Raw genomic sequence first — 14,415 nt, 5'->3', positions numbered from 1 at the left:
ATGACGAGGTGCGGTATATTTTTTTTATTTTTAGGAAAAAATATTTTAGTATATTTGAAAAAAGTATCATTAAAAAGTAAAATAACATGTATGCTTTTAACTCCAAATATGCCCAAAAATCGCTGGTTGAAATCTTTCGGGAACGTGCTGTTACACCCTGTATAAAATAATATAATGCACTTATGGTCCTGCTACTAAGAGCTCCGTTGTAATCGCTCCTTCTGTCATACGTATCGTTTATGAGAACGAGAGATAGGTTACAAAGCCCTTAGTGATATGCCTTTGATAATATAAGAGTTAATCAGTCAATTGAAATTAAATAAAGGCACTATCGGCTTTTTGATATTACTTTTGAAGACATTCACATCTACCTTAATATCATTCATCAAGATGATATAAAGAAATTAAATAAGGGCACTAACGGCTTTTTGATATTACTTTTGAAGACATTCACATCTACCTTAATATCATTCATCAAGATGATATAAAGAAATTAAATAAGGGCACTTATGGCTTTTTGATATTACTTTTGAAGACATTCACATCTACCTTAATATCATTCATCAAGATGATATAAAGAAATTAAATAAGGGCACTTACGGCTTTTTGATATTACTTTTGAAGACATTCACATCTACCTTAATATCATTCATCAAGATGATATAAAGAAATTAAATAAGGGCACTTACGGCTTTTTGATATTACTTTTGAAGACATTCACATCTACCTTAATATCACTCATCAAGATGATATAAAGAAATTAAATAAGGGCACTTATGGCTTTTTGATATTACTTTTGAAGACATTCACATCTACCTTAATATCATTCATCAAGATGATATAAAGAAATTAAATAAGGGCACTTATGGCTTTTTGATATTACTTTTGAAGACATTCACATCTACCTTAATATCATTCATCAAGATGATATAAAGAAATTAAATAAGGGCACTTACGGCTTTTTGATATTACTTTTGAAGACATTCACATCTACCTTAATATCATTCATCAAGATGATATAAAGAAATTAAATAAGGGCACTTACGGCTTTTTGGTATTCCTTTTGAAGACATTAACATCTACCTTGATATCATTCATCAAGATGTTATAAAGAAATTTTCCAACACCGGCACAGATCGTAATGGGCCACTGGTGACTTTCAATATCCTGTTAAAGAACAATGTATTAAAATCAGAAGTAAATGAGATAGTAAGTATTGAGATAATTGGAAACATTAGATCATTGAGATAAGGAACCTGAATCCACACTTACAATAGAAGCTCCATCCCTATTTTCATTGAGAAGCTGTTGCCATTTTCTCCTAGAATTATACTTTTCTCCCCCTTCTGGTTCAGAGTCCCTGTCAATGTACCAGCTGCAATATTTTGAGTATAAATCCTTTATTTTATCCATCACGCCATTTTTTTTCTTGTTTTGTATTTGATATCTGAAGAGAGGAAAACAAAATAATTTAAAAAATTGACACACGTTAATAATATGACATTAATTAGGTTCTGAATAAAACAATGTGATTGGCTAGGCTAACAAAACAGAAGAGTTTATTACATACCATAGACAAGTTAAGTTTTTTATAAGTACTTAAAGACATGGTATTTTGAGCATATTATAACAACTGTAAACTTTTGGATGTCGATACAGGGTGTCGCAGATCGACCATATTAACTATCATGTACACAATACACGTTTCATACAAAATAAAGGAATGAAAGTACCTGTGTTCCAAAACAAATATGGTCAAAGAACTCTTGAATACATAATACCTTTAATTTTTAACAAATTGCCATATGAATTAAAAGAAAATTGCTCCATTATTAAATTCTCTTTAATATTAAAATCATGGCTACTAAGGAGTAACCTCATGTATTAAGACTGTGATACACTGTTTTTCCCCATAACACTGTTTCTGTATTTACAACTTTAAAGTATAACACAATTTATTTATTTTGGTTTTTGTAGATATGTATGTATTACTACGCTAAAGCCTTGATGATTATTTCATTTATGTATTGTACTATTATTATATGTGCAACTAATCTCCTGCTGACAAGCTACTTGAAGTAGCTTAGCGGGTATAAATAACATTGTATGTAATTTTTATACAAATAAAAAAAAAAACTCACTACTATGGAATTCCACATTAAATATATACGCTTGAATAGTCTGATCGTAATATGGTAGTTTCTTATTTTTGGCGTTTAAATACGAGAAGCAAAAACATTGAATGAAACATGAACCTAAAAGGCCCAGGAGAGAGCCATTTGAGAACATTTTGAAGTCACGGAGTGAAGGTGAGGATGTGTGAAAAATGACTACCTACTAAAATTTATCATGACATGTTCCATTTCATGTCTCATCAAATACCCAAAAAATATCATAAGCCGTGATTATTCATTGATAATATAAAAATAAAATACATGATTCATTTTATACCACTTGGTATGCAATTCATTTCAAAGTTTCTCATACGAGATACAGGCCATATACCCTCACCTTAGATTTGGCTCCAATGTCATTCATACAAAATCGCCCTAATGTTCAGTCCAGGGCCTTTCAGGTTCATGGTATGAACTAGGAATAGTACGTAAAACATAAATTAGGAACACACTTACCGTAAATATACTTTAAGACCTAATTCTTTCTGCAAGGTCCGAACAGTGGGACTATAAGTCTCACTCCCATCTGCAAATTTCCTTATTTCTAACAGCACCAGATCCACAAATTCATCAACCTGGAATGAAAAATGAAGTGAATATGTAATCCTAACTAATATTATAAACGCAAAAGTATTTGTCCTTCATTCAATTTGAAACAGAGCCACCGATCGACGTGATTTGATTTTTGAGTTGGCGATGAAGTGTCCTTCCCGACTTCTCATCCCGGAAAAACATTTCATTCCCAGGGAAAATTCTTTGCACAGTAATTACTCCCATATACCACGGTAAAAGCTAATTTTAATGAACTTATGTGTTTTATCTTAGGATATATGATAATGTTATGTATACCTCAAGAACAGTTAAATAGGGACAGATATTCAAGGCGCTATGTGAAGCTGCAGATTGAGACTTCAAAGTGTTTAAATTCCGCACAAACGCCTTCCCAATAACCTCTTTCCACTCCTCTTCCCATTTACTAAGTTTATTACGCTGAAACAAATACATATTATTAAAATTAGGACAGGTTGTTTCGGAAAATTTGAACAATTCATCAAATTTCAACGTTCATTTTCCAGTTCCGCGAAAGATTTTTTCAAGTTCTGTTTTTATTTCAGTTCTGTCTAGCCAATAACCTATAATGATATATTAACAGAACTTGCATAGGACTTTCACAGACCCCGAAAATGAACGTTGAAATTTGATGAATTGTTCAAATTCTCCGAAACAACCCGTCCTTAACCACTCGGAACATTAGAACGTCAAAAGACGTAAATATGATAATAGCGGTCAAGACATTAGTACGTCTTTTCACGTAAACGCGCGAGATTTTACAAAAATCGATTTATTTCCATCACTAGTATACGGATTGCCATGATTTAAAAAACAGAGTATCAATAATGAATAACGCTACGCGTCTGCATTCAAGAATATCTATGGAATGTTGAGGTGCATTATCTGAGTCGATTGAACCTGTCATCTTGTTCGTTCATAATTTATTGCGTTTTTAAATAATTTATTAAAAATATTTTAGTTTGGACGGTTAATATTTTGAGGTGACTAATAGTTTTTAATTATATTTCTTCAATATATAAAGTGTTATTTCTTTATGATACTCAGAAAAAAGTACATTTTTCACAGCTTTGAAATAATGGTCAGCGATTTTTATATATTTTTGACGTTTTCAGAAAATGTATATTTAGACACGCAAATATTTACGTATAACAAAACAATACGATAGTGAATTTCATAATCTTTCCAAAACATTTTTTAGAATGAGGCTACGTTTCCCAAAACGTGCGTTATGAAGCTTTTAACAAAACTCGTGAATAACACAAAAATTTTCGCGTTTTGACAGTTCGCAAAGGAACACAAAGTAAATAAAAGTCCTTTTCTGAGAGGTTAAACAATATCGACTGTGGTTTGGTAAAACTTTTCAAGCCAAAAGCTGAAAACTTTACTTAAAACGAATATTTACAAATTTAGAAAACTAATTAAAAATTTGTTCTTATATCATTATTGGCCAGTTGTTTCACAAAACTGAAATATTAACAGAACTTCAATAGAACCTTAACAGAACTTGAAATTAACTTTGAAATTCTGTGAAACAACCCGTCCTAAGAGAAATTTAAGGGTTGAGTAAATTCATGTAAAGTCTTCTGGAATTCACCTGAAAATAATGCATAAATTTAGTTTTTAATATTAAAAATGCCTTAATCAGCAAAAATGACTTTACCATATTGTACTTTGATGACTATCCTATATGAAACAACTGAAAATCAACATTCCCAAAAAATGTAGCTTGAAGGGTTTTACCAAAACATAGTCGATATAATTTTGGTTAGAATGCGTAACATTTTAGATGTGAAGTTCTAAAATAGTAACATTCTAAAATTCATGCCGCCATTATTAAAACAGTTGGTTGTGTATTGGTTAGTTAGATAGTTGATGGGGGTTCGATTCCGGGCCATAGAAATTATTATTTTTTTAACCGCTTCATGCTTTTAAACAAGTCACGCTCGCGCGCTAAATGCGTTCCAATTTCTGCTGGCCCTAGTGACGTTCGCCGGTTTCGACTAGCTAACACGAGTAACCCTCGTGAAAGTTAGCGATGTATTTTACTCAGTTTGAATTTGCCTGCAGTTGAGATTGGTTGTGTTTTTTAGCTGCTTATTTCGTTCTTATTTATATTTTAATTGAAAATGTACTTAAACTTTGAATAACACTTTTAAAAATCCTAATTTTTTTATTAAAAAATCCTAGCATTAAGTGGTTAAAGTAAATTAAAATTTTTAATCCCATGATTTGTCACGGATTGGCATTTATAAGGGAATCAAATGGTTTCTTTATTTACTTACACAATATATAACAGTTTCGGAAAGATTTCCCTTATTTTCAATATTTTCTATGGCGACAGATCCTAAAACTTCCCATTCGATTTGTTTATAAACCTTGTTCATTAGTTCCTCGGTATTGATTAATCCTTGTGCGGGAGACGTGAAATTTCTTGAAGGATCCTTAAATACTATATCAGGGTTCAAATGATCCACTAAAGAACAATTGTAGTCTCGGATAGGAAGGCTATATACGGGCTTAAAGTGTGGCTCAATAGTGTGAATGGCTTTCAGCACATCAATTCTCTGATCTTTTGTAAATTTACATTTATCCATCAAGTCGTTCAGTTCTATTCCCTGCAATCAAAAATATATTTAAATAACATCATGTTGGACAGAAAGTTAATTCTATCATCAGAATAAGCATGAATATATGTATGTAATTTTTTTACCTTGGACGACATTTCATTGCAATATCTTTTTAGCAAATCATATTTATCGTACATATTAGAGCGTTCCACACATTCAAATACTGCCGCATAACTCTGGGCGGTCAATTCTATAGAATCTGCCTGCATGGTTTCCAAAATGTTGGAAACATTTGTATAGTCCCCCTAGAAAGTCTTATTTATTTAATATTCAACAAACAATAATAAATTAAAGTCAATGATGAAGAAAAGTTATTTTCCAGAGTGTGTTTTGAAAACTTGATGTGATAAGACAATTAATTACCTGTGCTGCAAAACCATGAAGTAAAATGTTAAATAATTTAATTTCCTTCAAGGAGGCATGATGGTTCAACTTCTTGCCCCGATTTCGGTAGTGATTTAAAATGTGCCAACCCTGAAAAACACATTTACAATATTTATTATTATAATTTTTTTTCTACATTAACTCCACATAGGAGGCCCTGAAGAAAATAATTTCCCTCGGGGCCTGTGTCATCTTTGGGGATACTGTGTGGAGGGTCTTCTTGAGGAGAAGAAGTGAACATGGGTCTTGAAGAGAACCACGTTGTAGGAGGGAGGAAACACAGAGGCCGGCAAATCATTCCACAGCCGAGGTGTTGAAGTCGTAGAAACGACTCGTTCTCATGTGACAAATGTCAACCTTGTACAAATATTGGGCATTGCACCGGTGCCAAAGGGATCAAGGACGCTAGTTCCTCAGAGCATCTTCCATTGAAATACCGGTAGAAAAATGTGAGCAATCCTACCTGACCCCTGTGTTCTAAAGATTGCAATCCATTATATTTAGATTATTTTATTAGATTTTAAATACATATATATATGTATTTAAAATCTTCTCGCCTTCATTTTGTCAATTGATTGAAAATCAAGTTTCTGGTTGTTATATGTGTACATATACATTATAGAAATGAAAGGATATTCTGATATAAGATAAATTATGGATGTATGTTACCTTATCTGGGGCACCGACTGCTACGCACATTTCGAGGTGAGCCATCAGCAAGTGAGTTAAAGAATGCTCCCTGGATATCTTTTGCAATTTATCTGCACTTTCCTTGGCTAACTGAGCTGAAATTACTTTCTTCTTCGCCTTTGCCTTAGATTTTAATGTATTCACTTTAGTTGTTACAGGCGATTTTCTAAAATGAAAACAGAATTTAGACTTCATAAGTTTGTAATTTTTGGAGGAGTGTAATTACATCATCAGAACTTCCTTGGTGTCTTGCTCCTAGTCCGAACCATCTTCATCCACTGCTGTTATGTATGTATTACATGCAACTGATTTAACGCCGACTAACCTACTTTAGGCTAGTGAAAAGATACAGAATCTCCCTGCAGTCTGAAACTAATTCCCAGTAGGTATTGGAAAATCAGTCAAGAAAAGAGAAGAAACAGAAATCAATTATTTATGTAGGTACACACTTACTTTTTGATTTGTTCTTTGATGGTTTCTAATTCATGGCTTTCATGGCTTTCATGGCCCAACTCTTCTTCAACCATTTCAGAGATGCAGGGAATGTGAATTCCTTTCGATCTAAGATTTAAAAAACAGATTTTACTTATAAGTAGAAGAGATGAGGCCTCGCTGCCCTTGTGCGGCCTTCAGGGAACCAAGGAGAAGCGGACTCTTCCACCGTGTGGCCTCCAGGGAACCAAGGGGGAGTGGAATCTTCCCCCGTGGGGCCTTCGAGGAACCAAGAAGGAGTGTAGAGGAGAGATGGGGCCACTCCGTGAGCTCTCTCTCTGTGGGGCTTTCAGGGAACCAAGGGGGAGTGGACTCTTCCATTGTGAGGCCTTCGGATAACCATAAAGGAGTGGAGAGGGGAGATAAGGCCACTCAGAGAGCTCTTTCCCTCGTGGAGCCTTCAGGGAACCAAGGGGAATTGGAGAGGAGAGATGAAACCTGGGAAGACACATTGTGGAACCAGAAAACATAGCCTCATATCCAATGACAACCCTGGTGAACTTTATAAAAGGGACCGGTTGACTGTTAAAGGAATGAGGCAGAATAGGAGAAGTATATGTAAACCGTATCCTCTCTACAATAAAGTAAAAAAATATAAGTAGTTATGCGGAAAGCATCCAACCCCAAAAAGATGAAACTGAGAAAAAGTAATTTGAAAATTTGATGATACAAAAGTGTAATATGGCATTTCTGAAGTGAAAATGATTTTATTTTTTAATTTTATTATTACGAGAATTTGTATAAATATGTCATTTATCATCTACTTAATGTATTTGTAAAAATACATTATTGTATTTCCTGTGTTATCCTACATTTTAAAGTTTGGATCATAGATATCCAATTTAATAGACTTGCCCGAACATGAAATCTGGGTATCATTTCGATGAGGCAAACCATGTGACCATGTTTTTGTTTGAGAATGTTTTGAATAAACTATGACATCAGTCGTACAGTGACCACCGAAGAGTGCACATTGAAATAACCAGACCATGCGCAGAAAATGACCGGTCAGTGGCCGAGTTGGCATCGCGTTTGGGGCCCCACCCAGGCGTAGCGTGTTCAATTCTTCGGTTGGCTAAGTCCTCCATCACAAAACAAGCAAAATTTTCCGCTTACCGTGGTGGTTGTAGGAATGTTCGTTCTTAAACGAATCGCATGGCGTAGCGAGTGGGTAAATAAAAGTGTATAACTAACTGTTTTACTGTTACATATGTATGTAATAATTTATATTTAGATTATTTTATCTAGGTAATCTTTTATTTTTTAATTACGTTTCTTTTTCCTGTATTTTGTATTTTTATTTATTTACTTTGTATTTTTATTCACTTTTATTATTATTGATATATGTAATGGTAGATACTGCTACCCGGCTCAGAACAGATATTGTCTAGTGAGTCGGGTAGCGCACATAATTTGTAAACAAATATTGATGTCAATAAACGCCCGGGTTACCGGCAAAATTAAAAAAAAAAAAAAAAAAAAAAACAAAAAAAAAAAAAAAAAAAAACAAAAAAAAAAACAAACAAATTATTGAATTTTGGAAACAAGCATTTTGGAACTTTTATTTACCCGTTTTGGGTTATGTAGTTAAGTTTTTCACACAGGAAAGGAAAGGACTAGTAATTGGTAAGGAGATTTTATTTTCAATGACTGAATGGTAATATTACAATGCGAGGAGCCTGTATACTGACAGATTCGTTTATTGACAAATCACCGAATATGTAATTGTCACGCCGCCTCCCGCTCTATGCAGAAGTTGGTTTGTTCCCCTTTCTCTGATCGGCTCGTCTATTAATTTGAATGCCTATGAATTGGATACTTTCTAAAAATTTATGAAATATCTAAGAGATTAGCACTAATTCGTTCTTGGTGGATTGGATATTGTGATGTATGGTAATAAGTTGAGTATTTAAGCGATAGATGGCGCTAGTCATAAAGCTTACTCCAGAGTACGTCAGAGGTCGCTAGAGTGTAACAGATGCTTGTGAGGTTATAGTGACAGGGAACAAGCTTTTCGAACCAGAGAATTACAAACAATATGAATGTTTTTTACATCACTTTAAGTATAGTTACACTTAAGATAACTGATATGTGGGTTGGTATAAAATTGAATTGCCAAAAATCTATTCTATTTAGAGCTTGGATAATTTCAACAGATAAAGATCTCATCTGCAGGAAAAAATGTAAAACTAGATTTTAGCAAATTGTGAGTTGGACGCTTTCTGCATAACTATGATATAGATAGTATAGTAATATTTAACTCATTTAACAAAGTAAAATGAGCTGTTCATAATACTATAAGTCGATTAAAAAAAAGAGTTAATGTAGATTTAGAAAAAAAAAACAGATTAATTGAAAATAATTAATAAGTCATGAAAATAAACTTACTCGAGTTCTTGGATATGTTCAATGTTTTCAATGTCAAGACTATCATAATTCAACTGCTTAAATTCAGACAAATATTCTCTGAACAATTGGTGTGCCCCTTTAGGATCCTTAAGATTTGCATTGGGACCACTCGACATAGAAAATAGTTCTTCATTATTTTCTTTGTCGCTCGCGTCTGGATTTATATTCTGGTTGACACCTTCGTTAATGGCGTAAAGGAGATCCTTCATTTTCTGATCACGAACTGTTTCTCTGCGAAACTTGTCATAACTCTCCCTTATCAACTTCATGTTGTATTTATCTTGGAAAGGCTGCAGGTTATGAAAATGCTCAGACATAAAGATTATTGGACCGTCGTCTTCATCCCTTTGCAAACTAGCACTATCCGCCTGTTTATACTTATTTAAAACGGAATTTTCTATTTTTCTCAGCAGTTCGAAATCAATTCTGTCATCAAGGATCTTCTTTGGAACTTTGGTAGATGTCAGTTTGTGTAACTGTCCCAGTGACACATCTGTATTGGTTGTGAGTTTGGAAAGGTGGGAGGAGTTGAACCTAGTGACTGATGCTTTGGTTTCTTTCATTGCAGAATCATTTACTGGAATATAATAGATAATCAAATGTATAATAATTATTAATGTTTACCTGATACCCACAGAACATAAAAATAACATTAGAAGCATTGTTCCACTGCACCTAAAATATTGTATAGAACAAGGACATGTTGAGGAATGTTCTTTACACTCCTAGATAATTCTGTTGAACGCCCCTTGTTGACCACATACAATGAAATGTGTTATGTTGTTACTTGTCGAATTACGCAGCATACAAAGACTAAGGAGACAACTATTTAAGTCAGGGTTTAAGTAAACATGCACAAAATAGGTTTTAATAATTTATGCATATTTCCTAACCTCCAACAGAACTTTGATGAGAAAAAATGTAATTTTAATGCTTCTTTTGCCATCTCCCACCAATCAAAATGACAATTCGACACACCTATAAAAAGCAATATAAAGTTATGAAAAGTGATAGGTTACATATGGAACTATTTAACCTAGTTATTGTTTAATCACTTTTCATAACTTGATAGCACTTTTTATAGGTGTGTTGAATTGTCATTTTGAGGAGTTATCATGGAACCCTCCCACCACATAAATAGTTATCTCTTGTCGTAATTAAGTTGAAACCAAGTGCTATTTATATATATTTTTGCATATTACACGTGCAGCGGAATTCGAAAAGTTTTTCATGCGTTATTCCCCCGACACTGCATATGACGGTAAGGAAATTAAAACTACAAAAACAAGAAAAATAACCTAAAAATCCTGTTCTTACCTTCAAGAAGTTCTACATATTTTCGTTGATTTCGTACTTTCTTTTTTTTCCTAATTGATCTAGGTATCAAGGCTTCGTGAGTACTTTGAAATCTTTTATTTATAAACAATTGGTAGTCTGAAATTAGAACTATACTGTATTATGCAACATCGCAAATATTCATATCGGGCGTTTAATTGAATAAGCCCGGGTAAATAAAGTATCCATTCAAAATATATTACAATAATGCTTGTGTATTAGAAGAAAAAAAATTACCGGTTTTCAAGTGATTTGTTATGTTCTGACAGTGTGAACAAGAAAAGGTGTATAATTTCGTATCACTTATAAACGTATTTGGACTGCCGGTTAAAAGATGTTGACAATAGCTCTGATAAAAACTCTTAAGGCTTGTGAAACGATGCATTTTAAAACTGTTTGTGATATTACAGCGCAACAAAAATTGAATAAAATCGAATGGAATAATGAATGTTATGATTTTGGAAAAGTCCGGAAAAATCACATGTTAAAACTACAGAACAAATCTGACATAAGTAAACATAGATAAAATATATCATAGATATTGCCAAGATGAACAACTCTATTTAGACAGAGACACGGGTAGTGATGAGCGTAGCAAAGCATTTAAATATTTCGAAAAATGTCACTTTTGGTGACTTTTGTGATAAAATAATGTTTCCTCATTTTTAAGCCCATCGTCCCAAGGGTAGGTAAGAAATCGACATAAACCAAATTATGTTAGACCCTGCGCAGAAAAGTTACTAGTACTACGCTGCAGACCGTTACCTTTCAATGGCGAACTTAATTTTCTGCGCAGGGTCTTACAGCAGAAGGTTTTTCAAGTCTCTAGTAAACGAGCAAGTTTTTAAAGCATTTTGTTTGCTGTCAAGGTATTGTCGTATAGATTTTTATATTTTCAGGCAAGATTTTCGTGTATTGCCATGTCGGGCCAAATATACTCCTTTCTCGCCCTATTACATATGTACGTCACCCACCACTACCAAAACTGTTGTAATTTCGAACAAATAAATAATTTTGCTTCCCAGTTTATGCAAGTTTGGAGGAAGTATTGCATGAGATCGTTTTTGTGTTGTAAATTTGTCTTATACATTATGGCAATCTTGAAGGGATATGTAAATATTGACAGCCAACAACTTTCCCAGCAAGACTATTGAGGGACAAGACAATAATCGTTCGATAATAGACAGTAATGAAAAGGCAATTTATCTTGCTCGTTTACTAGCACCTTCATCATCAAAATAAAAATTAAATTATTCTCATCTTCTTCCGGTAACGACTCGATTTATTTTTTATCTTCTGCCCCCCATGTGCCACGTCAGTCAATCATCATCTGGGTGGGGTGAAAATGCAACTATATATTTTGAAAATTTCGAACCAAACTCTCACTACTCAATAATGTACTCTAAAAATATAGGAGGTACTTTATCGCTTGTCTGAATTCTTCACACAATATGTTCATGTTTTGAAAATGACACTAAATTCTAAGCAAATTTGGGTTCATTGAACCAGAGTTACGACAACCGAAATTAGTATCTGTGATGATTATATATGTACCCATTGTATGGTTAATGAGAAGGACGTCAAAAAATAAATCAGGAACCACGGAGGATTATAATACAAGCAGTTAAAGTTTTAAGTAATTAGGTTCAACACACCCCGATCAACTTGAGCATTATCGTCAAAGTTTTTACATTGCGTTTATGTCATGTCCTACGATTTTGATAGGATTTCTCCTGGTTGTTTACTTGAAAATTTAATAATTTAATTTATTTAATCAATTGAGTTAAGTACAACTATCGAACTGGTTCACATTTTAAATTAATTATTTAGATCGAAATGAAGTGTGTGTTTTACCATGTCCCATTTATACTTCAATTAAACATTTTTTTTTTTTTTTAAATTTATTTATTTCATCAAAAAATTACAGAATATATATAATATATCATTAGTAAGTTGTATAATTATATGTCAGTTAGAAACAATGAAATTGATGAAAGAATAATGTTACAATAATACGGCAGTTTCTAATATAAGAAAAAATATATATGAATGTAAGAGTGTTATATACAAATGGCATAATATACTATATTTTAGGTTGTGCATAACCTGCCTCACTAGGCGAACCTGTATTGAGGCAGAATTTTTAGTTAATTATTTCTCCATTTTGTCTATGGTTTGCTAATATTTAAATGTTTAATATGGGTTCCCATACAGCAATCCACTATTTTAGGTTACGTTAATTAAGTTTAACTTTCTGGTAAAGAATCCGAAAAGTTAGTTCCATGACGTAACCACATTTATTTATTTTTAGCGCCCTTTTTAGAGATAATTTACATGGGAATAATGTATTGAATTATCTTTCTTAAAGTGCCCCAGCAACAATCTTTTGTATTTATTAAATGATAAATTGAAGATGTCCACTGAAGAATCGACATTATTATCTTCCATTAGTATTTTGGGTAAATTGTTAGTCACAGAATTTCTGGACTGAAGAAAATATCCCGACTTCTAGTAATCTAGCATTGGTGGAAACCAGAGATGTGCTTTATTTCAAATAAATCCATTTCAAATGGAAATGCAAAATGGGTATTTTCCATTTTGCATTTTAAATGCTTTTCTAAAAACCATTTTGCATTTTGCATTTTAAATGCTTTTCTCAATGCATTTTCCATTTTAAATGCTTTTTTGCAACATTCTTCCTACTATCTCCACTCATCTTTTTTTCATAAGCCCCAAATATCAGTCGGTCCTCAACCTCGCTATGAGAGATAATTTACATTTGTCAAGTTGCTCCCTGGTAGGAGCCCTGGCAATTGAGTGATACCATTACAAAAAATACTGATTCAAATACTGAACATGGGGCCATGACGCTGTAATATTAAATGTTAGATAGCAGTTTCTATGTTTTTACGTTGGCAACATTAGTCCCGCGCAAATTTTTTGTGGTTTCATAATCTGTAGTCGTGGTGTTTTTGGATTTACCATTATGTAATATGTTTGTTCTACATTGATGTACATTATTAAATGACAAAATTGTTGACCTGAGAAACCATTTTGCATTTTCAATGCATTTTGAAAATAGGTATTTTGCATTTTGCATTTGAAATGCTTTTCTAAAAACCATTTTGCATTTTGCATTTTCAAATGGAAAAGTTTTGACCCATTTCCATTTTGCATTTCAAATGGTTTTGGGTACCCATTTTGCACATCTCTGGTGGATACTTAGAAATAAAACTTAAAAGTAAAGGAATAAAAATTATAAAAATGACCTGTACACATTTTGACGAAAATGCCGAGTTTCCGTACATCGTGTACCGTCTATAGGTTGAAGCAACGTGTGCTTTCCACTCTATAGAAAACTACCTTCGTACCATCGCAACGGTACAAAACTTAATACATTTTTTAAAACATGTATAAAGTTTTCTTCATTAAACCTTAAGAGGAAGCTACAAGCCAAAAATGTGCATATTCTTGGTATACTTTATATTGTAGGTAATTATATTGCAATATAATTATATTATAATATAATTATATTATATTGTATACCTTATATTGTAGGTAATAGGCATTAAAATCGCTTGACAAACGGAGTCTAGAAACGTTCGATTTCTAGCACAAAACTGGTTTTTATTTATTTTGTAAATAATTTTATAAGAAAGCGAAAAAGTTAATCAAGTGAAACTGTCCTTTATGCGTTCATTTATTTCTATTGAAAAAATATTTTTTTTAGT

General features: G+C 32.9%; 1 protein-coding gene across 1 annotated transcript in view; it reads right to left on the bottom strand.

Moving 5' to 3' along the window:
- The window catches only part of PolrMT (mitochondrial RNA polymerase), a 34,276-nt gene extending 23,095 nt beyond the window's left edge, over positions 1 to 11,181 (bottom strand). The window contains exons 1-12 of the mRNA XM_089632749.1: positions 10,922 to 11,181; positions 10,667 to 10,783; positions 9,329 to 9,926; positions 6,902 to 7,009; positions 6,428 to 6,614; positions 5,738 to 5,848; positions 5,458 to 5,619; positions 5,030 to 5,362; positions 3,024 to 3,164; positions 2,631 to 2,749; positions 1,273 to 1,447; positions 1,046 to 1,167 (exon numbers count right to left, since the gene is read on the bottom strand). Of these exons, the coding sequence (XP_089488875.1) occupies positions 1,046 to 1,167; positions 1,273 to 1,447; positions 2,631 to 2,749; positions 3,024 to 3,164; positions 5,030 to 5,362; positions 5,458 to 5,619; positions 5,738 to 5,848; positions 6,428 to 6,614; positions 6,902 to 7,009; positions 9,329 to 9,926; positions 10,667 to 10,783; positions 10,922 to 11,069 (2,321 nt within the window). The 5' untranslated portion in view covers positions 11,070 to 11,181. The remainder of the gene's footprint in view (positions 1 to 1,045; positions 1,168 to 1,272; positions 1,448 to 2,630; positions 2,750 to 3,023; positions 3,165 to 5,029; positions 5,363 to 5,457; positions 5,620 to 5,737; positions 5,849 to 6,427; positions 6,615 to 6,901; positions 7,010 to 9,328; positions 9,927 to 10,666; positions 10,784 to 10,921) is intronic.
- Between the last annotated feature and the right edge of the window lie 3,234 nt (positions 11,182 to 14,415).

The sequence above is a fragment of the Hesperophylax consimilis genome, chromosome 1 (genome assembly GCF_061612785.1).
Source record: "Hesperophylax consimilis isolate HC1 chromosome 1, BYU_Hcon_1.0, whole genome shotgun sequence".
NCBI lineage: Eukaryota > Metazoa > Arthropoda > Insecta > Trichoptera > Limnephilidae > Hesperophylax > Hesperophylax consimilis.
Note: the sequence above shows the minus strand (reverse complement) of the source record. Positions and strands in the feature narration are given on the sequence as shown.